This window comes from Saccopteryx bilineata, chromosome 10, assembly GCF_036850765.1.
Source record: "Saccopteryx bilineata isolate mSacBil1 chromosome 10, mSacBil1_pri_phased_curated, whole genome shotgun sequence".
NCBI lineage: Eukaryota > Metazoa > Chordata > Mammalia > Chiroptera > Emballonuridae > Saccopteryx > Saccopteryx bilineata.
In genome coordinates, this window is record NC_089499.1 from 18634034 (window position 1) to 18657559 (window position 23526).

The 23526-nt window shown below is 44.4% G+C and overlaps 1 protein-coding gene, 1 long non-coding RNA gene and 1 other non-coding gene across 4 annotated transcripts in view; 1 reads left to right on the top strand and 2 right to left on the bottom strand.

The window, feature by feature from the left end:
* LOC136314345 (uncharacterized) overlaps nt 1–7014 on the bottom strand; it is a 251799-nt gene extending 244785 nt beyond the window's left edge. Inside the window, exon 1 of the long non-coding RNA XR_010727306.1 lies at nt 6909–7014. This is a non-coding gene — a long non-coding RNA (uncharacterized lncRNA). The remainder of the gene's footprint in view (nt 1–6908) is intronic.
* An 8232-nt stretch (nt 7015–15246) lies between these two features.
* The window catches only part of GPD1L (glycerol-3-phosphate dehydrogenase 1 like), a 50294-nt gene continuing 42014 nt past the window's right edge, over nt 15247–23526 (bottom strand). For both annotated transcript variants that reach the window (XM_066244411.1, XM_066244412.1), the window contains exon 8: nt 15247–18677. In XM_066244411.1, the coding sequence (XP_066100508.1) occupies nt 18581–18677 (97 nt within the window). In that variant the 3' untranslated portion in view covers nt 15247–18580. The remainder of the gene's footprint in view (nt 18678–23526) is intronic.
* LOC136314870 (small Cajal body-specific RNA 2) lies at nt 22026–22374 on the top strand. The gene has a single exon (XR_010727441.1). It is a non-coding gene; the product is annotated as a small Cajal body-specific RNA 2 (non-coding RNA).

Genomic DNA, 23526 nt, shown 5'->3' on the forward strand with positions numbered 1-23526 from the left:
ATTTTAAATGTCACCACCTGGAATCATCAGGAAAATTCTATTTTTATGCTCATTGTTGAGAGCACCAGGTAGGTATCAACAGGAAAGCAAATCCTACTGAGAGAGATCAGATAATCCCAGACAATGGGCTGTCCGCCCTGCCACAAAGCCCTGGTTCAACCTGCAGAGGGCTAGGGGTCTCCTCCTGGCCCTGGAGCAACTTCCGGTGCCCCCAGGTGCTTCACAGAGTGGACAGTGGAAGCTGAGGTGGAGCAAGGGGGCTGGGTAATCTCCCAGGATCTGATGCCCCTGCGGAGCTAACAGTGAAGTAAGACAGAGAAACAGAAATGGTTTCTGCTTGTGCAGAGGCAGGCCAGCCCAGGGGCTTGGGAGTGTGTCCCTGGGCTCCCACTGGGCTCTGGAGAGGGGGCTCACATCTTCTATCACCCATTCTGAACCCAAGGACATTCTACTGTGATAACAGCACTACTGTCTAATGCTTGACTGTCTTCAGATTTCACTATGTGATTCATTCATGTTCTTTTTCCTTGTCCAGGGTCTAATCCCATACTATGTGTTGCATTTAGTTGTCATTTTCTTTTTATTAAGAAATTAAATTTAACGGGGTGACAGTGATCAATAAGAGTACATAGGTTTCAGGTAAACATCTCTCTAGCATTGGAACTGTTGACTGCATTGTGTGTCTATCACCTCTAGTTGTCATTTTAAAAGTCTCCTTTAAGGCCCTGGCTGGTTGGCTCAGTGGTAGAGCATCGGCCTGGTGTCCAGGAGTCCCGGGTTCAATTCCTGGCTAGGGCACACAGGAGAAGCGCCCATCTGCTTCTCTACCCCTCCCCCTCTCCTTCCTCTCTGTCTCTCTCTTCCTCTTCTGTAGCCAAGGCTCCATTGGAGCAAAGTTGGCCCAGGCGCTGAGGATGGCTCCATGGCCTCTGCCTCAGGCGCTAGAATGGCTCTGGTTGCAACAGAGTGACGCCCCAGATGGGCAGAGCATCGCCCCCTGGTGGGCATGCTGGGTGGATCCCGGTCAGGCGCATGCGGGACTCTGTCTGACTGCCTCCCCGTTTCCAACTTCAGAAAAATACAAAAAAAAAAAAAAAAAAAGTCTCCTTTAATCTAGAATAGTTCGTTTTTCTTGTCTTTCATACCTTGACATTTTTTAAGAATATAGACCAGTAATTGTGTAGAATGTCCTTTAATTTGGGTTTGTCTGGTGTTTCTTAGTGATTAGATTCAGTTTAGGTATTTTTGGCAAGAATACCACAGAGGTACTGCTGTGTCCTTCTTAGCACATCAGATCAGAAGGCACATAATGTTTATGTGTCCCATTAGTGGTGATGTTAACCTTGGTCACTCCATTAAGTGTCTGCCGGATTTCTCCACTATAAAGTTACTATTTTTCCCTTTGTAATTATAATACTCTTTTAAGGAAATACTTTGAGACTGTACATGTCCAATGGGTATTTTGAGAGGAAAAGGGGGTAACACAATTAAATCAGGATTATTCTGGAAAAACTAGGACATATGGTCACTAGTTCTGAAAGACTTTTATGACTTCCTGGCCAGGCTGTTCCCAGCCACAAGTCATGGGTCACATGGGTGGGGAGGCCTTTTCTGAGCCACCCACTGCCCTGCCAGCATTACACCTTGTAGAGATGTCCATCAAAGACTTGTAACACTTAAGTGCACCTCTGATACCTGTCTCTCTGTCCCAGACAGACTCCCTGAAGGCAAGGACATCATCATTTCATCTTATCTGCTAGTACCTTACTTGCAGCTGGTACAGAAGAGGCACTATCTGGATGTTTGAATTCATACTGGTCTTCTCTGCACTTGGTTTTCTCACCTTTTGGAAAAAGGGATAATGAACTTTGCTAAGTTGTCCTTAAGGATATATTGTAATGAGGTTTTATAAAAGAAAGTATTTGATGGCCCTGACTGGTTGGCTCAGCGGTAGAGCGTTGGCCCCATGTGTGGATGTTCCAGGTTCGATTCCTGGCCAGGACACACAGGAGAAGCGCCCATCTGCTCTGCCCCTCCCCCTCTTGCTTCTCTCTCCCTTTATCTCTCTATCTCTTCTCTTCCCCTCCTGAAGCCATGGCTTGATGGAGTGAGTTGGCCCAGGGCACTGAGGATGGTTCCATGGCCTCTGCCTCAGGTGCTGAAAAAATTGGGTCCAGTTGCAACGGAGCAATGGCCCCAGATGGGCAGAGTATCACCTTCTAGTGGGCTTGCTGGGTGGATCCCTGTCAGGGCACATGTGGGGGTGTCTGTCTCTGCCTTCCCTCTTCTCACTAAAAAAAAAAAGTGTTTGGTAGCTGTGAAAGTGTGGGAGGACCATTTATTTATTTTTATTTTTATTTTGTGACAGAGAGAGGGACAGATAGGGACAGACAGACAGGAAGGGAGAGAGATGAGAAGCATCAATTCTTCATTGCAACACCTTAGTTTTTCATTGATTGATTTCTCACATGTGCCTTGACTCAGGGGCTACAGCAGACTGAGTGACCCCTTACTCGAGCCAGCGACCTTGGGCTCAAGCTGGTGAGCTTTGCTCAAACCAGGTGAGCCTGCGCTCAAGCTGGCAACCTTGGGGTCTCAAACCTGGGTCCTCTGCATCTCAGTCCGATGCTCTATCCACTGCGCCACTGCCTGGTTAGGCTGGGAGGACCATTTAGAGCTAAGAAAGGTGCAGATACCAATGAGCACACCCGAGTTTCCTCTCACACGTGGGAGGGGCAACCCAAACTCAGGTCTAAAATCAACTCACCTACTCTGTGTTCCTAAGGGTCCCTCGTGTGACTATCTTGTTTGACTCAGTAGCCTCAGGGCCTCACACAGAACCAACCAGAGGTGCTCAAGAAGTCTTTTGAAAGAACACCTACGTGAGTGTGAACCCAGCCCTCCCTCTTGTTAGTGTTTGATCCTCCCCAAAAGAAGTCTAAGAACTGGCACTCCATCTGATGCAGTATTGTGTAACCATTCAAAAAAGGCTCACGAAGAGCCTTATGACAAGTAAACCGATTGAATTAGTAATAAAGGAGAGTAACCACAAAGAAAGTCCCACATGCAGACGGCTTCCCTGGTAAATTCTACCAAACATTTGAAGAACAATGAATACCATTCTTCCCAAACTTTTCCAAAATATAGACGAGGAGGTTACATTTCCCAATTCATTGTGTGATGCCAGTATCACCCTCTTATCAAAATCAAATGGAGACATCGTAAAAAAACTGCAGACCCATAGCTCTTATAGATTTAAAAATCCTCAACAAAATACTAATGTGTATAGTCCAGTAATGAATAAAAAAGAATTAAACACCATGACCAAGTGAGATTTAACGCAGGAATGCTAGTTTGGCAATCTATGAAAGTCAATTAATGCTATCTACCACATTAATAAGATAAAGAGGGGAAAGCCACACGGTCATCTTAACAGACAGAAAAGGCATTTGGAAAAACCCCAAACCCTTTTGTGATAGAAACACATAATACATTTGGACTAGAAGGGAGCTTCCTAAACCTGATTAAAACAAAACAAACTCACAGCTACCATCACATTTCTTGGTGAATTACAAAGGTTTTCATCCTAAGATCAGGAACAAGATAAGAAGGTCAGTTCTCACTACTATTCTTCAACATTCAGCTAATTGACAAGCCAATTAGGCAAGAAAATGAAATAAAAGGTATCCAGATGGTAAAGAAAGATGTATACTACGTATGTACATAGTTACAAGTGAAATATGTGATCCTCTCTATGCCCAAAATGTCTTGTGGGAGCAAAACTCCACCTTGCTTCCATTAAGTCCCATGGTTAGGGGACAGTAAACACTTTTAATCCTGTTTAATTCCAGTCCCCCTCCCCCCAAGAAATAAAATCCTGAGCATTGCCTAAATTGCTGACTATTGAATGCAAACAACTTTCTCCCTGATTTTGCAGTGCTGCTGTCTGAAGCCTGGTTACTGCTTCTGCAGAAATGATAACCTTGTAAGAAAATTGCTGGTTTTCTGTAATGAACATACCAATTACAAGTTCAGTTACCTTGGTAATTTTTCAGTGTTTGACTTTAATGACCTGCTGTGTTTCTTATTTGATGAGCAGGTCCTTCTGAGTCTCAAATTTCTTGCAAGTAAATGTCTTTTCTTTTCTAAATGCTGTTATCTCTAAGTTTTCAATTCCTTGGTTATTGATGAAATGCAAAGCAAAATATCAAGATACTGTTTTTACCTTTGGAGTGGGCAAAGTTGTATTTTCCAAGACATTGTGCAATGCCAGCCAGATGGGCAGTAAACTGGGCCCACCTACAGGACTAGTAGGCAATTTGGCTATATTTATTGACCACTTTAAAACTATACCTTTTAAATCCTGTAATTTTAGTACCTGCCGTTGAACCAATGGATATTATTAGGTTGTACATCCTAAAATTAAAAAGCAAACACTGAATTACTATTGACTTACAAATAAATACATTTTCTAAGACTATTTAAGGCCCTGACTAGTTGGCTCAGTGGTAGAGCATCAGCCTGGCATGTGGATGTCCTGGGTTTGATTCCCAGTCAGGGCACACAGGAGAAGCGACCATCTGATTCACCTCTTCCCGGGACCCTTCTCTTTTTCTATCTCTGTCTTCCTCTCTCACAGCCATGGCTTGATTGGTTCAAGCACATTAGCCCCAGGCACTGAGGATGTCCCCGTGGAGTCTCTGCCTCAGGCACTAAAAATAGCTTGGTTGTGAGCATGGCCCTAGATGAGCAGAGCATTGGCCCCAGACGGGGGTTGCTTGGTGGATCCGGTCGAGGCGCATGTGGGGAATCTATCTCTCTATCTCCCCTCCTCTCATTTGGAAAAGAAAAAAAAAAGACTAATACTATGGGAAAAGATTCTTGATCTAAAGTAAAATGAAAAATGAAACCACATAAGGTAATCAAAATTTTTATAATAAAATCATATACTATATGACATTTTTTTAAAAAGCTGAGAGGGAAAAGAAACATTTTAATCATCACTCTGTTCCTTTCTTTAAGAAAAATTGTCTGCTCTGCTGCCATTTAATAACAGAGAATGCTAAAAATTATTAAGTTCTACTAATTTGGAATTATATATAATATTCTGTATAAAGGTCAGCGAAAGTGAGAGGTTAGAAATGAAGAAAAGAAGCAAGAGAGGTAAAGAAAGAGATAGCATAGTGTAGAGGAGGAAAGAAGGGGGAGAGACAGACAGGCGGACAGGTAAACAAAAGGCTGACCCTCATAGAGAATGATCGAATGAAATCAATCCATGGGCACTGTTCTGTGCTCTCTCTCTCTCCCTTTTCACTTCTCCCTCTCCCTTCCTTTCTCACCCCCACACACTCCCCAGCTGTTGTTCAAGAAGGCTCTATACTAGAAGCAAACAAAGAACTCAGCTCTCCGAACCGACAAGAACACAAGACTCTTCTGCAGATACAAGTATTGAAGTGATGTTCCCATTAAGTCCTTGTCAGTAAGCCTGGGCAGGAGCACACAGGCCGGAGTTTGCAGAGGACACCAGAGACACATCAGGAGTTGGGGTGCATTGTTCTAGAGGGGAAAAGAAATCTCATTGCCGAAGGGTTCGGCACCCTTCTGGGGAAATCACCAATAAACACTGTGCGTGCGTGCGTGCGTTCCCACCCCCGGGAGGCGGGGACCTCAGGCTCAGATTACTAAATTATTTATTGGGAGTTCTAATTTAAAAGAAGAAAACCAGTTTCAAAAAATTTAAAAGGCCAAGGGTAGGGGAGCAGGCAAGGACCGGCTGAAAGCAAAGAACAGGCTGTTATTTACAAAGGACACACCCCCTCAGGTGCGGACCTGTAATGGGATCAGAGAGGCACGGTACCAGCAAATTAAGCACAAGTCTTGAACAAAGATCAAAAACAGGAGTAATTGCCGGGGCGGCAGGCCCCACGTTCTACATCACCGGGCAAGCTTTGCTGGCTCCTGTTGATACAGAATTGACCCCATAGAGAGAACTTTAAAATGGTGGGTCAGAGGAGGACTATCCTCTCTCCAACGAAGACTCGTACCTTGGATGGCCCAGGTTTGAGAACTCTTTACTGCATGAATGGTCCACCAAGGAGTTGGTTTTAGCAACAGGCAAAACGTCCCGGAGTTGGAACTAGCAAAGTGTCACAGACAGGGGAGACTGAGGACTTGGTGGCTGGGAGGGAAAGCAGGGCTGTTGGCCCAGGATGAGAGAAACAGATCAAGTTAACAGCTTGATCAGCGCAGCTTAGCAGCGCAGCTCCCCACGGAGAGAACCCAGGAAGCTATTCGACACCTGCAAGCGCCCTGCTTGGTGTGGATTTCCCGAACCTCAGGCCTTTTCAATCTTGTGATTCTTGCACGGTCATTCCTTTCGGTTAGTCGAGGCGGACCAAGCTCGCAGGTGGCTCACAGCAATGCAGACAGAAAGTTCAGAGGGCCTTGCACATGTATCCATGAGTTGGTTAATGGCCGGGGGCACAGAACAAAATATCTTCCTCCCCACTCCCTCCTGTTTTCTTAACTCCGAAAAGTGTCCCCGTCCTGGGGCACTGCTGTGACACTATCTGGGGCAGATGTAGGGCAGGATTATAAATGACACGGAGGCATAGACACCCCCCCCCCCTCACGTGGTAAAACCTTTTGTGGGTATGAAAGGTGGAGGCCGTACAGCCCACCTGACCCAGAAGATGGTGATTGTAGCGACTGCCCCGGAGAGCCCGATGACATAAGCGCCCCCCAGGAAGCCAGTGTAGCAAAGGAAATCCTCAGAGCGACCGGGAGCGGGGAGGGAAGGAGATTTGACAGCTTGCTGTTGCTGCAGCTTCCTCAGCAGAGATAAGATCGAGGCTGGGTTTATTTAAAAAGAGACAGATCCTGATGTCTACCCAAGATGTTTTTCCTACCGTATTTAATCTGTTGGCAGGAGCAAGGAAGAAGTCATATTTGGGTAAACACGGCGGAAGGCGGTAGCCATTCCTGGCAGAGCAGGTTTGGAAACGGGACTGGGAGCGAAGCAATGAAGCAATGCGAGGCGAGCCCAGCCTCCGCAGCACCTCCCCCCCCCGCAGGGCCTTCAGCTGTGTTTTCTTAGAAACACACGCCATCTTTGCCAACGGAGCTTTGCACACTCAGGCACGCACTCAGAGAGGGAGGACAGAGAGCAGAAGGTGGAACTGGCCGTCACACTCCAGTTCCTTAGAAAAGGGACACACAGATCCTTCCCGGAAAGCTGCTCAGTCAGTTTTGCTCAACAATCGCCAGCGCAGCTCAAAACATGGAGCATAAGTCGTCCTCAGCTAAAGAGGTCTGCAGAAAGAAGTTGGGATTGCTCCTAAACGCTATTTGGCTGCTCAGTGATTCCACTGAGACTCACCGGGAGACTCTGGGGCCCGCTCTAGACCAGTGAAATGGGATCCTCTGACCAGAGGGCGACTCATTGGCGGCATTTCAGAAGACTTCCACGTGGTTTGGGGGTGGGGGAGGCACAGGGGAAGAACTAGTGGCCCAGAGCAGAGCAGTGCTTTTCAAATTTTAATGGGCATACGGATCACCTGGGGACCCCCTTGAACTTTAGAGCTTAATTCAGGCAGGTCTGGGGAGGGCTGGAGGGTCTCCATTTCTGACGAGCCTCAGGAGATGCTGCTGCTGTCGGTTTAGGGCAGGGGTTGGAACCATTTTGGCTGAGAGAGCCATGAACGCCACATATTTTGAAATGTAATTCCGTGAGAGCCATACAACAACCCGTGTATGTTATGCATTATCCAATAAAAATTTGGTGTTGTCCCGGAGGACAGCTGTGATTGGCTCCAGCCACCCGCAACCATGAACATGAGCGGTAGGAAATGAATGGATTATAATACATGAGAATGTTTTATATTTTTAACGTTATTATTTTCTTTATTAAAGATTTGTCTGCGAGCCAGATGCAGCCATCAAAAGAGCCACATCTGACTCGCGAGCCATAGGTTCCCGACCCCTGGTTTAGGGCCACACTTGGGATACCAAGGGCTCTAGGCTCTTTCATCATGAGACTGGAACTGAGGATTCTCACCAATAAAGTACAATTCAAAACCAGTGATAACCCTTTTCATCGTTATGGTAAAACAACAGCAACAACAACAACAAAAAACCTTATCACATGTGGAAAGACGATAGGAGTAAGCAATCAGATCAGATGAGCAGAAATGAGAAAAACAATTTTCAATTTCAGTTACATTTTAGTTACTTCAGCTGATGAATCAGTAAATAAAATGTGGTACCTCTCTACAATGTACTATTATTCAGCCATAAAAGAGTAAGATTCTTTTATTTTATTTTTTTGGTGGCAGAGACAGAGTGAGAGAGAGGGACAGATAGGAAGGGAGAAAGATGAGAAACATCAATTCTTCGTTGCGGCTCCTTAGTTGTTCATTGATTGATTTCTCATATGTGCCTTGAACAGGGGGCTACAGCAGACCCGGTGACCCCTTGTTCGAGCCAGCGACATTGGGCTCAAGCGGGTGAGCCTTGCTCAAACCAGATGAGCCCGCGCTCAAGCTGGCAACCTTAGGGTCTCGAACCTGGGCCCTCCACATCCAGTCCGACGCTCTATCCACTGCGCCACCGCCTGGTCAGACAAAAGGAATACGATTCTGATGCACACTACAACGTGGATAAACCTTGAAAATATTATGCAAAGTAAAAGTCACAAAGGATGACATATTGTATAATTCTATTTATATAAAATTTCCAGATTAGGCATATTTATAGAGGCAGAAAGTACATTATTGCTTGTCTAGGAGAGATGGTGAACAAAAGGGGTAATATTGATAGCTACTGGGTACAGGGGTTCTTTGAGGTTGTGAAAATGTGCTAAAATGGTACTAAAAAACAGTTGACTTGTACACATATTTTTAAGTGGGTGAATTGTATGATATGTGAACTATATCTTAATAAAGCTGTTAAAAATGACTGGAAGAAGGTCTTTGCTGTGCATATAAGCAGCTAAACATACGAAAGAAAATCTAATGTTCTTTATGTGTTATATATAAATATACTGTTTTCATATATTACATAGATATATATTATGTATAGAATATATAGTATAAAATATAAACATTGGCCCTGGCCGGTTGGCTCAGTGGTAGAGCGTCGGCCTGGCGTGCGGGGGACCCGGGTTCGATTCCTGGCCAGGGCACATAGGAGAAGCGCCCATTTGCTTCTCCACCCCCCCTCCTTCCTCTCTGTCTCTCTCTTCCCCTCCCACAGCCAAGGCTCCATTGGAGCAAAGATGGCCTGGGTGCTGGGGATGGCTCCTTGGCCTCTGCCCCAGGCGCTAGAGTGGCTCTGGTTGCTGCAGAGCGACACCCTGGAGGGGCAGAGCATCGCCCCCTGGTGGGCAGAGCATCGCCCCTGGTGGGCGTGCCGGGTGGATCCCGGTCGGGCGCATGCGGGAGTCTGTCTGACTGTCTCTCCCCGTTTCCAGCTTCAGAAAAATACAAATATATATATATATATTTATATATATATAAACATTACATAAAGATTTGTAGGAGCAAGTCTATTTTTTTTTTAAAAAAAAGGCCAACAACCCAACAGGAAAATAAACAGAGGACATGGACAGGTCACATCACAGGAAACCGGAAGGGCTGATGTACACATGGAGAGACCAAACTCCTTTGGAAATCAGCAAAATAAACATTAAAATACCAACCAAATACCATTTTTAGACCCATCAGATTGGGAAAAAAAACCCTACAGAAATTAGTATGACGACACGAAGTGATGGCAAACATGGAAAAATGAGAATTCTCACATTTCACTGGTGGTAGAGTAGATTGGTCTAAAATCTTCGGAAAGCAGTCTGGCAATATTTCAGTAAATGTGAAGTGTGTATATCTTACGACTTGTTAACATGTTCATGTGAGGCAGCCTCATCCATGTCTGAAAAGGCATACATAGGAATATTTTTCTGTTGTTTTCTGTATTAGTAAAAATCTTCAACCTATATGTCATCAATAGGGAAATGGGTTACTACTATATTGGGGGTCAATCCAACTAAAGGAAAATTAGACAGCAGTTAAAAATAAATAAATAGGAGCTGCTAAATGTAATATTGATATTTAAATATGATTCATATTATTTCCGAGAAGTGAGACTAAAGAGAGCAAAGATTATGTTTCATGGCCCTGTCACACTATCACTTCTATCACATTGTGTTGGCAAAGCAAATCACAAGGCCAATCGCTGATCCAAGAGGCTCCTAGCTAAGGACATGCATTTGGGGAGAGGTGAAGAATTGAGCTGTGATGGAGGCTCCCACACTGCCACGCCTTTACGCCATCCCATCAACATCACTGCTTCAGGAACCACCTGGAACGGAGCACCCTCTCGATGGCAGCTCTGGGACAGACACTGGGGACACACAGGTATCTGCAGAATCGTCTGGCTCAGGGAGATAGTCTAGTTGGGAAGACAAGACACATGCACAAAAAGATCAGGAACTTTCGATGTGAAGAGAGCAGGTAGGGATTAGTGGCCAGTAGAGGGTACTCTGGTAAGCACAGGTGGTTTAAAGAAAAATCTGTGGTAGCCATGTCTCTGTGCCTTTGTCAAATGGGACTAATGCCACCTGCCTTGAAAACGAAATGTTATGGGAGAGTTTCCGGTAAACATAGCCTCCCAGTAATTGTTAACAGAATCTAGAAATTAGATTCTAACCCTAACCTCCCTCCACATCCCTCTCCCTCCCTCAGCTCTTACCATGCCGTCCTTTTGTCTCTCGCTCACTAGGCCTGTTGTCACCGCATGGCTTTGGTATGTGCTGTTCCTTTTACTTGGAAAACTTCTCCTTTCGCTCTTCATTTATACTGCATCCTAGTTCAAAGGTCACTTCCTTGGGAAAGCCCTTTCTGACTTCCCACACTAGGTCAATGTCATAGTTACAAACTCGCTTAGCACATTATGTATGCCCTCAAGGAGTGTCTGTTGAATCAGTGATGTTGGTTGCATTACCCTTGTGCAGTGCTGCCCTCAAGTGGTTCCTCTGGGCATTGCAGCAATTGATTTAAACTGTTGATGGTTTTTATGCTCTTGTGAGCACAGAATCAAATGAGTATCCGGCCAGTAGGTGCAGGAAAAGGTGCTCAGCATCACTAATCATCAGAGAAATGACAATCAAAACCGCACTGACCTATCACTTCACACCTGTTAGGGTGGCTATTATCAGAAAGACAATAGGTAGCAAGTGTTGGCAAGGATATGGAGAAAAGGGAACACTTGCAGAATGTCCGTGGGAACGTAAAGTGGTCCAGCTGTGATACGGAACAGCATGGAGGCCGTGGCCACTTAGCTCAGTTGGTTGGAACACTGTCCCAAAGCACCAAGGTTGCGGGTTCTATGCCGGTCAGGGCACAATGGGAAGTGAACAGTCGATGCACAACTAAGTGGAAGAATAGATGAATGCTTTCTCTCTCTCTCCAGCTCCCCCTCCCTTCCTCTCTCTGTCTCTCTGAAATCAAGCAATTAATAAAAAACAGCATAGAGTTTCCTCAGAATATTAAACTATAACCACCATATTATCCATCAATCCCACTTCCGGGTATATCTGGGAAATGAAATCAGTATGTTGAAGAAATATCTGCACACCATGTTCACTGCAACATCATTCACAACAGTCAAGGTATGGAAGCCTGTGTGTCTGTCAATGAATCTCTCTCTCTCTCTCTCTCTCTCTCTCTCACACACACACACACACACACACACACACACACACACACACACAATGGAATATTAGCCACAAAGAGGGAAATCCTGCCATTTGGGAAAACATGGATGATCCAGGAGGACATTATGCCATTAGGCTAAGTGAAATAAGTCAGACAGAGGAAGACAGTACTGTATGATCTCACTTATATGTGGGATCTAAACGAGTTGAACTGACAGAATCAGAGTAGGATGGTGGTTGCCAGGGGCTGAGGGGAGGTGTGAAAAGATGTTGGTCAAAGGATACAAACTCTGTTAGGAGTAAGTTCTGGGAACCTATTGTATGTCGTGGTGAGGTAACTATGATTAATAATACTGTATTTTCTACTTAAAATTTGCTAAGAGACTAGATCAGGGGTCGGGAACCTTTTTGGCTGAGAGATTGCCACATATTTTAAAATGTAATTCCATGAGAGTCATACAACAACCTGTGTACGTTAGGCATTATCCAATAAAAATTTGGTGTTCTCCCGGAGGACAGCTGTGATTGGCTCCAGCCACCCGCAACCATGAACATGAGCTGTAGGAAATGAATGGATTGTAATACATGAGAATGTTTTATATTTTTAACATTATTTTTTTAATTAAAGATGTGTCTGCGAGCCAGATGCAGCCATCAAAAGAGCCACATCTGGCTCACGAGCCATAGGTTCCTCACCCCTGGACTAGATCTTAAGGGTTCTTACTGCGACTACTACAACAAAAAGGTAAATACGAATGAATATGTTAATTAGTTTGTAATCATTTCACAATGTATACATCAAATCATCATGTTTACATCTGAACTATATACAATTTTTATTTATCAATTATGCCTCAATAAGGCTGAAAAGATGAGAACAGGACCCTGAATGAGTAAATCCTGAGGAATGGGTGCAAGATTTATAAGTCCCCCTCCTCCCAGAAAGAAATGTGAGCTTCTGTCCAGACCTTACCCTGGAGACTTCAGTCTTATCTTGCTTAGCGGTTCCTGGGTCCTGAACTCCCCCTTGCCTCCTGCCTCAGGGATACCTCCTTCATTCTACTCTGACCTCATAACGGTCTCACCCAGACAGCACCTTTGCTCCTCATTCCTTTCTCATCTGGAGACCAGAATGTTCTCTTGCCTCCTGGAAATCTCCCTTGAAGGGCCCCCAAGCAATTCAAACCAAATATGGATGTCTTTTTTCTCCCTGGGTACTTTCCATCTTGAAGTTCTCTCCTGTGTCCAGGCAACTGTGAAAAGCAAATTACTTGTTTTCTGACTTCTCACCAAACCCGACACTATTTATAGATAAGGAGACAGAGGCCTTGAGGGGTTAAGTAACTCACCCAAAGTCACACGGGTTCAAAATTTGAGCCCTCACCTGGCTCCAAAATCTTGAAACGAAGTGTGAACTCATTTTAAGGGACTAGAAACTTTTTCAACTTGAGAGCAAGGGACTTTAAGAAAAAAAAATAGGAAAAGAAAAAAAGAAAGAAAGAATATGAACTTAAGAAAACAAAGGTAGATAGATACAGGGTCTTGAAGCTTAAAGTTTCTTAGCTTCTGATAGAATGGCCTCGAAATGAAAATTTGGAGATAAACAACACATCTATCGCCAAAGGTCATGGACAGAGAGAGCAGAGGGAAGATCAGGATGTAAAGAGGTTTTTATTTTCAATGTCTACCACCCTATTGGCTGAAACTCCTTTAAAGCATGAAAGGTCCACCCTTTAGAAGTCTCTCCGACGTGTTTCCAGAGTCTTTCCTAAGAGCACAGAACAGGCAGCAGGTGTTTTTACTTGTGTCAGAACGTCAGTGTCAGAACGAGAGGGAGAAGACAGATATAAGTGGCTGTTTAACATCAAGGAAGGGAAAAAAAAAAGACACAGAAGCAACAAAATCCAGTCAGATGTCTAAGCGGACAGAGTGAAAGCAAAATTGCTGTACATCAACCTTTGTGGTCAGTGTTGAGTGAAAAAGTCAAAATGAAACCTAGACAATTGACAACTGCCAGGCAAACATTCAGCTTAGTTAATAAGAAATGGGTAGCCTACTAAAAACTTGACCATGCCTGATCAGGCGGTGGCGCAGTGGATAGAGCGTTGGACTGGGAGGCTGAGGACCCAGGTTCGAGACCCCGAGGTCGCCAGCATGAGCACAGGCTCATCTGGTTTGAGCAAAAGCTCACCAGCTTGGACCCAAGGTCGCTGACTTGAGCAAGGGGTCACTTGGTCTGCTGTAGCCCCCTGGTCAAGGCACATATGAGAAAACAATCAATGAACAACTAGGTGTTGCAATGCACAATGAAAAACTAAAGATTGATGCTTCTCATCTCTCCGTTCCTGTCTGTCTATCCCTCTCTCTGACTCTCTCTCTGTCCCTGTAAAAACAAACAAAACTTGACCAAAAGTCACAGGAATAATAATGTTAATTTTTGCAGGCTGTGGCCTGCCTAAGGAAAAGTCATTCCCACAGAGTGACCCCTAGTGGACAGGAGGGTCATAGTTCACTGGAACCTGGAATTTCCTCACACAAGCATTTTAGCTCCTGTCAGCTTATTTTTTAAAAAGTGCCTTCTGAGGTTTTGCCTAAATGGGGAATTTGTAGTGTGTGTTTAATATTATTCATGTTTCTTATTTCAACATTCCTTGTCCACATCTTACTTACATGGCCCATTTTGTGTCTATATAATAAACTTTCAGCAGCACCAACTATTATAACTATTAGTAATACGGCTGCTTTACCAAAATTGTAGTTTGGAATAACAAAATTTAATTTTTTTACATTGGAACTGGTAGGATAGTCTTCTAAATTCTTAATAGAATTTATCAAAGAGAAATCTCCACACTCCCACATTCACTACAGCATTATACACCATAGTCAAGCTATGGAAAGAATCTATGTGTCTGCCATGGATGAATGGATAAATTGATATATATATATATATTATGATAAAATAAATATATATCACATATATATCTGTATGATTTAACTCATGTAGAATATAAAACTGAAAGCAACATATGAAAAAACAACAAACGCATAGACATAGATGACGGTAGAGTGGTTACAGGTGGAGAAGAGGGGTAGGGGAGGTTGGGGAAGGTAAGGGCAGTCAAATGTATGAAGACCGAAGGAGATTGGTCTCTGGGGGGTGAGCGCACTATATAATATACAGCTGGTGTATCACACTGTACACTCGAAACCTCTGTGATCTTATCAGCCAATGTCACCCCCAACAAATTCAATTTTAAAAAATCAGCAAGCAATGGGAAGAAACAGACAAATGAAAACGTGTTTGGGGCCTGACCTGTAGTGGCTCAGTGGATAGGTATCAACCTGGAACACTGAGGTTGCCGGTTCAAAACCCTGGGCTTGCCAGGTGAAGGCACATATGGGAGTTGATGCTTCCTGCTCCTCCCCCCTTCTCTCTCTCTCTCTCTCCCTTCTCTAAAATGAATAAATAAATTAAAAAAAAAAAGAAAAAGAAAAAGAAAACATGTGTTTGAAGACTGGAATGAAGAGATACAGCCTTTCTTTTTAAAATTGCCTTTTTATTATTGTTAATGCAGTACAATTCAGGGGGGAATAGAAGAGCCGGCCTAAATAAATAAAGTTATTAACTGATTTTTTAAAAAGATACAATCAGTAGCACAGGTTTTGGGGGGGTTAAATGTTTATTAAACCAAGCTTTTAAATTATATCCACCTATAGTCTGTAAACAAATACAGTACACATGTAGGGAGAAGGCTCTTGGGTCAGAATGAATGGAAAAACTACAGAACCCTTTGCACACTGGTGCCTCACCGCTCACTGGGCCGATGCCACGGGGCCTTGTTATGGTTAAACAGTTCATCTCCACCCGCTAGGATGGATGTCAACACAGGTAATTCTTCCACATTACAGGATATTGGGTTCTAGAGTGAGGCAACAGTGTAGTTTTTACATTCATAGATTGGCTGAAATAATACAAACTAACCTTCTCTTCTGGATGTTTCCCTCCCTACTGCCATAATTAGTAAGAGATGATTAGACCACAGATGGTTACAAAAATAGATAACTCATAGAGAAATAAATATCTACATTTAGCAGAGCACAAAATTATAAAATAAAATTTGCTTTTTCCCCCCATAATGTGCAGAATATCGTAAGTATGTTCAAGAGGTACAGTCAGCAGGCTCCCAAGTGGCAAGAGAGTGTTTGTAAAGGAAAAAACAGGTACAAAACCCAGAGAGGAAGCTGGACGCAGATGAAAACATACAGAAGACAGAATTCCTCACCTCTGATCATCTTACTTAATAGAAACCACAATTAGCAAACAGCCCTTTATGTATCTTAAAAAGTAACACATTGTTACCTATGTACAAACTTTAAAAAAGATTAATCATGAGACAAGCAAAAATTGATTAACTTAATAGTGGCACTAAAATCGATAGAACTTGGAGCATTCTGTGTGCTTTCACATACAGCTGTGGATGGGCTTTATAATGCCTCTAAAATGTTTTAAATAGAGGTTTTAAAATTCTCACAAAAATCTAGTCTACAATCATTTTGGATATAGAAGGGAAAAAGTCCCAAACTGGGAAATAAAAGAGGTCAGAATCTCTCAAAGAGACTGAAACTCCTTGAATATGTAAGTGACATTCATATGTTCCCTTAACAGTTTATCAGGCGTTAGGTAAGGTCATTGTAATGCTATCCTGAAATCAATCTCATTTAAGAAGACACAGTAATTCCCATTCTAATTCTAGAGTTAAAAGCACTTAATTCACATAATGTGCGTTTTCAGCAAGGTTGAAGCCTGCTTTCTTGTACCTGTCGGTGTCACCTTAGAGCTTCGTCAAAGCTTCATGGCAGACGTGGACTGTGAAAGTTCAGAATTAACACCACCACAGGAAGTTATTTATCCTAATTTCGTACCCGGGAACGAAAGGTATACTTGAGTTATCCTAAAGTTAACTCAGCCTATGACAGTGTCCCCTGAACACTCTGTCGAGTTCTCTTGCCAAAAAGAACCCTCCATAATCGAATGTGTCTGGAAGTGGCTAGGTTAAATAAGCAGGTTCACTGACCTGCTAACATACACTCCTCACCGTCTGGATTCAGCTTGCTGCAGACTCACTTGACCTTGCCGGGGAACACCCAGAACCACCTACCACTAGAGGCCAGGACGCTAGCTTCCTACGGAATATGGTACGAGAAATGCCATTCTAAAGTAAATTATTAAAGTAATGTTTCTAAAACTGTAGGGAACATTAGAAACACGTGGAAAGTATGTTAAAGCACAGATACCATACCCTACTTCAGGGGACGGAGGGGGGACCTGGGAACCTGCATTTCTGAGAGACCAGTGGAGCGAGGAACACACTTTGAGTGGGATTCAGGTAGACCAGCCATTTTCAACCAGTGTGCAGCAAGAATTTTTAAAACATGCAACACTTGACTATTTAATCAGGAGTGCTGGCCTCTTTTCTCTTAGATCATCAAATAATAAAAAATAATAGCCAACACACAGGCTGGTGTGAGTGAATCAAAATAATACCTAATTTTTTGTCAGATCAGCAACAAACACATTGTTCGGTGTGCTGCAGAGCTTCAGTAGTTTCTGTGTGCCGTGAGATCAAAAGGTTGAAACTGGCTGGTCTAGACAACGCCCCCCCGCAAATCCTAGCTGCGGGGAGCTCTCAGAGCCTCGGGAGAGGCTGCTCTCACATTTGCCACAACCAATTAGCTGGAGGTCAGATCAGTCCAGTGACACGTGAGAAGGTCCCAGGGCACCTTGGTAGGGTGGGGGAACACTAGACTTGACTCCTGGCACTGCCACCTCCTCACCAGGTGACCAGGCACAGTGACAGCATCTTAAAAGAGAAATAATAGCAGCCCCCTCTCAGAGGATCTGTGAAGCTTAAAGGAAATGTTTGCACAGAAGTACTAAAGAAAAGCATCACACAAGTGTCGTTCATCAGAACAATGTGTCAGTCACAGCAGGAAAATCCCCGATGAGTTTCCTGTCGTCTGCCCGAGCCTCTGCAGAAGCACATTCCCGCAGCCAATGAAGAGAAAAGAGGCTAAAAACGCAGAAAACTGCAGTGAGAGGAAGATACATAGTGTATCACCTAATTAAAAATATCTGCTTGTTAAAAAAAGATCAACTCACAATCAAAGTCGTTAAGTATTCTGGCTTTGAGATAGTGTTTAAAAGTTAAAGTCTGTTGATCTTTGAACACACTCGCTCTTCCATTCTACCGTGTTATTAATGCTGGTTAAATTTTAACATCAAGAGACTGAAAAAACATTCCTTCCTCAAAGACATATGAATTAGATCTAAAAATTTAGCTAAGATAGTTCCGATCCTACCAGTGATTTTCAACGGCCAGTCCACCAGAAATTTCGTGCCAGTCTGTGGAAGAGTGAACCACCCTGATGTTGTGTAAAGACTCCAGAGCCTATAATCAATCACTGGGTCTATCATCTTCATACAGCAGGGTGGTTAACTCTTTTGTGGACCGGCATAAAATTTCTGATGGACGGGCGTTTGGAAAACACTGTAACATATGCTGCCAGAGTGGTAAAGTTTCCAAAGTGATTTTTAAAAAGGACTTTTAATTTTGATTCATAGAAACATCCACAGAATGAGAAATGAACACACACTCGTGCATTCACATATGTGCGTCTAGTTGTTGCCCAGGACATTTTGGCCAATGATCTGCTTCTCGAAATTCAAAATATAAACCTGTAAAAATTTATACACGTCCAAGATGGGATTACAGTCAAGCGAACATCTTGTTGCCAAGTCCCAGTTTCCATTTGAACCCAAAAAACTGATCGGGAAGGCAGAACTTTGCCTGACACGCGGCACGATCCACTTTACAAGTGCTCTGGGTGGCTCTGGAGACAGGACAGCATCTCTTGAACGGGCTTGCCTTCATAGCAGATTCGATAGACTGCAGTGAACAACGGAAACCTAGGTGGGGGGAATGGGAAAAGACAAGTTAAACCATCTGGTCTACCTCACACAACAAATGAGTTTTTCTGATCTAACAGATTGCAGATTAGTGTGCTCCTTGTGACCACCTCCTACATTCCTTTGTATTTGGTCTTCAGAGAGCCTGGGCACTGTTGGCCGGAAGATCTGGGTACAACTGAAACCATGCTCTGCCTAATTGGAATGCACAGCCTACAAACAAGTCCCATGGTCACCCTGGTAGGGTGTCTATGATCATTTACATAAAGAATTGTGGCGCAGGCTTTTGATCAAATATGGAAGGAGTCCAAGTTTCCATCACTATTTTAAAAGACTGGAGAATAAATCTTAACTTGCAAGGAGGGATTGCTCCCTCTTGTCCAGAAAGGAGGAAGACAAGGCAGCCCACACGTCACCATAAATAATTCAGCTGGGGACGCTCCTGCAAGAATCGCCATGGGCCCCACAATTAGCAGAGCACTGATCTCATGTCGGGCGCTGGATTTCTTTTGCCTTTTCTTCCAAGATGTGAACACATATAAATGGAAGTTTGAAATGGATGAGGGTGTGAAGGTGTAGGTTCCTAACCCACTGTAAGAAAAGCTAACACCCCAAGCCCAGCTGGCTCAGCAAGTATTGACACATATGGCTAAGGAAATAACAGATTTCAGTTGGGCCTCTAAACACACACACATACCCCTCCACCCACCCCAAAGTGAGCTTGACAAGGTCAACACAGTCTTAACGGCCATTCGGAAAATCTTCTAGTTAGAATCCTAGGATGACAGCCTAGGTCATGTGCTTATGACTGTCTATTAATGTGGGTTTAAAAACTTTTTTTTTTCCATTGATTAGTTTTAGAGAGAGAGAGAGAAACATAGATCTGTTCCCATATGTGCCCTGACCAGGCATCAAAACCAGCAATCTCTGCGCTTTAGGACGATGCTCTAACCCAGTGGTAGTCAACCTGGTCCCTACCACCCACTAGTGGGCATTCCAGCTTTCATGGTGGGCGGTAGTGGAGCCAAGTTTCCATCACTATTTTAAAAGACTGGAGAATAAATCTTAACTATAGTTAAATCTATCTTTTTATTATATTATATTTATTATATATATATTTATTATATTTGGTATAAATAAAAAGATAGATTTAACTATAGTAAGTTGTTTTATAAAATTTAGTTTGCCAAACTTAGCGAAAATCTGACATAAAGTACTTGGTAAGTAATTATTATTATATGCTTTAACTTGCTGTAACTCTGCTTTATAAATTTTATAAAGTAAAGTTACTTCCCTACTTTATAAATCACCATTACTATGGAACCGGTGGGCGGTTAGAAAATTTTACTACTAACAGAGATACAAAAGTGGGCGGTAGGTATAAAAAGGTTGACTACCCCTGCTCTAATCAACCGAGCTATCTGGCCAGGGCCATTATGGTTTTTTTTTTTAAGATTCGGAATATTTTGTTATTTTGTGGAGTCAAGTCGACTTAATCTGACTCCATAGTCCATTAACTTTGGGAAAGTTTCACAACCTCTCTGACCCAGTTTGCTCATCTGTAAAATGGGACCGGACACTCAGGCTTATTATATTAAATGTTTTACATGTAAAGCATACAACACTTGGCGCATGATGGGTGTCCAATAAGTAACAGCTTATAAACACAGCCTCAGATGGCCACCAGGTCTGGACTGTAAGCTCCAGGAGGAGCCGTGTCTCTTCTGTCCACCCCGGAATCCTGGGGCCTGACACACTACACAGCAAGGGGCAGAGGCTCAACGAGTATTTGTTCAATGAATTCTTGTGAATGAGATTTGGGCCCCTTCCACTGTAATTCCATGAGTCCGTTTTCCTGTTCCTAGTATGCAAACCACTTGTATGTCCCCAAAGCAGGGTGGCAGGTAGTAAGTGGCCACCTAAAGCCATTCCCAACTCCCTTCCCTCCGTACTGAGGCTGGGAACAGCCAAATGCTCAATTTCGCAGCCTTTCTTTCACCTGGAATTAGCGAGCTCTGGCCAGCAGGACATGTACATCTGCTGAGGGTTTCTGGGAAAGATAGCTCCTGAGAAGCACTGGAGGGAAAATCTGCTACCCCAAACTACTCTTGTGGCTGAATGCAATTGTGTGAGTATGTGATGCTTGGAGCCCCTGCAGCCATCTTGAGGTTTTGAGGGAAGGCCAAAGGGATCACTAAGATTCTAATTCTAAATCAGAGGCACTGAGCCAACATCAATAATATCTACTTCCAGACTCCTTGTTATGTGAGAAAAATCACCCTATTGTTCAGGCAACTGCAAGGCGTTGCTCTTGCAGTCCAAAGCACTCCCAACTTTCATAACCAGCATTTCCGAACATACCCAGTGGATGGGCTGATGGGATGTTAAGATATACCGAGTGTAAGGGGAAGGGAGATCTTGGCTCTGGGGCCAATACTCTCCCACCAGCTGTACTGCCCAGCTAAGTAAGAGTTCCCTGTAATGTAAAACACTGCAAGGCCAACGGCATCAGTGTGAGGAACTCTTTAAATAAGGGGAGAGGTGCAAGGAGGACCAAAGACACTATATCACAGAAAAACATTGGCATAAACCAGTCAATCAGCAATGCCACTATATAGAGACTGAGGACTTCCGATGTGTTAGGCTTCAAGTAGGTGCAGGGATGTGCTGTGCTGTACAACAGGTACAGCCTCAGCCCTCAGGGCGCTTACAACATGTTTATGGGTTAAATTATGTCTGTCATACACTGAATTCCTGACCCCCAGTACCTCAGAATGTGACTAGAAGGGGAGTCAGGGCCATTTTTGTATGACTGAAATGTCTTTTAACCAAAAGGATGTGCTCCCTCCTTTCAATGTATGTATGTGTGTGTGTGTGTGTGGCAGAGACAGAGAGAGTCAGAGAGAGGGACAGACAGACAGGAAGGAAGAGAGATGAGAAACATCAATTCTTCGTTGCGGCTCCTTAGTTGTTCATTGATTTCTCATATGTGCCTTGACTAGGGGCTACAGCAGACCGAGTGCCCCCTTGCTCAAGCCAGCGACCTTAGGCTCAAGCTGGTGAGCCATGCTCAAACCAGATGAGCCCGCACTCAAACTGGCGACCTCGAAGTCTCGAACCTGGGTCCTCTGCATCCTAGCCTGACGCTCTATGCACTGCGCCACCGCCTGGTCAGGCTCCCTCCTTTCAAAGAACAAAAATAAACTGTATGTTTACTTAAGTACACCGCACACGCGTAGCAATACTGTCTGAAATGCATCAGCACGTCTCCTTCTCTAAACCACGTCTGGTCTGTGGCCTGTTTCCGTGCCACCTGCAAGCTCAGAGTGATGTGGACGTTTACAAAGGCTGTAGAAGAGAAAAAGGAGCCGGAGGGACAGGCGGCCTGAGAGAGGGTGTTGTGGACGCGTGGATGGCGCATGCGGGCCAAGTGGGACGTTGTGAATGAGAGTGTGGGGGGGTGTAAGGCAAGTGCGTGCCCCGCTGTATCCCCCCTACACACTGATCTCATCTGATCAGGTTGTGACCCACCAGGCCAACCGAAGATAGAAAGCTCCCCTCCCACAAAGCCGCTGGTGGCACCGTGGCAAGAGCATCGACCTGGGACGCTGAGGTCGCCGGTTCAAAACCCTGGGCTTGCCCGGTCAAGGCACATACGACAAACAAACAATGAACAACTAAAGTGAAGTAACTATGAGTTGATACTTCTCGTCCTCCACCCTGTAAAATCAATAAAATCTTAAAAAGAAAAAAAGAACGAACAACTTAAAAGAAAACCCTCCCGGGACGCTACACAGCAAAAGAAAGAGACTATTTGACAACAGTATTTGGCCTACAAAGACTAAATATCTATCATGTGGCTCTTCAGAAAAAGTTTGCTAACTGCTGGTGTAAACACGAGGTTCAAGGGGAGGTTATCTGTGCTGGAAGACCAGGGAGGGGGTGCCCAGGCAGGCTGACCAGCAGGAGGACAGGGGTGCCCAGAAGTCTGAGAAGAGGTGTCTAGGGCGAAGGGAAATCCGTTCCAACTCAAGAAGGTGTTTGTTGTAACAGGATGTGCTGTTAGAAAGCTGTGTGGCTACAGGCACCTTAGAGTACTGTGGGTTCAGTTCCAGACCACCTTAATAACACAAGTAAATAAACCTTTTTTATTGGTGGAGGGTCTTGCCTTCAATTGGTGAAGAAGGCAACATCTGTGCAGTCCTGCACTGAACTCCGAGGGGCCGCCTCAGACGCCACGCCACGGGCTGGAGACCTCGTTCTGTGGGGGCAGGAGGCCTCTGAATCTGAACACTCAAGGGAGGAGGGGCCACGGCAATCATCTGGTCTACCAGTTTGGTTTTTGTGCATAACGAGACCGGGGCACAGAACAGCTGAAAATATGACCTGCCGAAGAGCACGTGACTAGTGAGACACAAGGTGGCCTCGGATGCTGCCCTCCTGCTCACTGCCCTTTCCCTCGGAACGGAGGAGGGGGGGGAGGAGGGACCAGAGGAAGACCAGAGCGGGGACGGCTAGAATGCAAAGAGGAAAAAACTCCAGGCAGGAGGTGGAGCACGTCAGACTCGGCTAGCGCTGCCTGTGCAGGTTCGGGAGGCAGGTGCAGGGGGAGGGAGTCCCGCAGTCTCAGCATTCCAGCCTCGGAGGAGGGGCGAGGACACCCCCCCAGAGACCTCATTAAGCATAGGCCGAACCTGTTCGGTTTCTAATCAGAAGAAAGAAAATGGGACATGACTGAGAGGCGTCTGCTCGGAGCTGCGCTCCACCTGCTTGATGACACCTGCTTTCTAAAACAGATCCTGATGCCAGAACGTCGGTTCCAGTCTGCACCCTCCTGGTGTGCAACGGT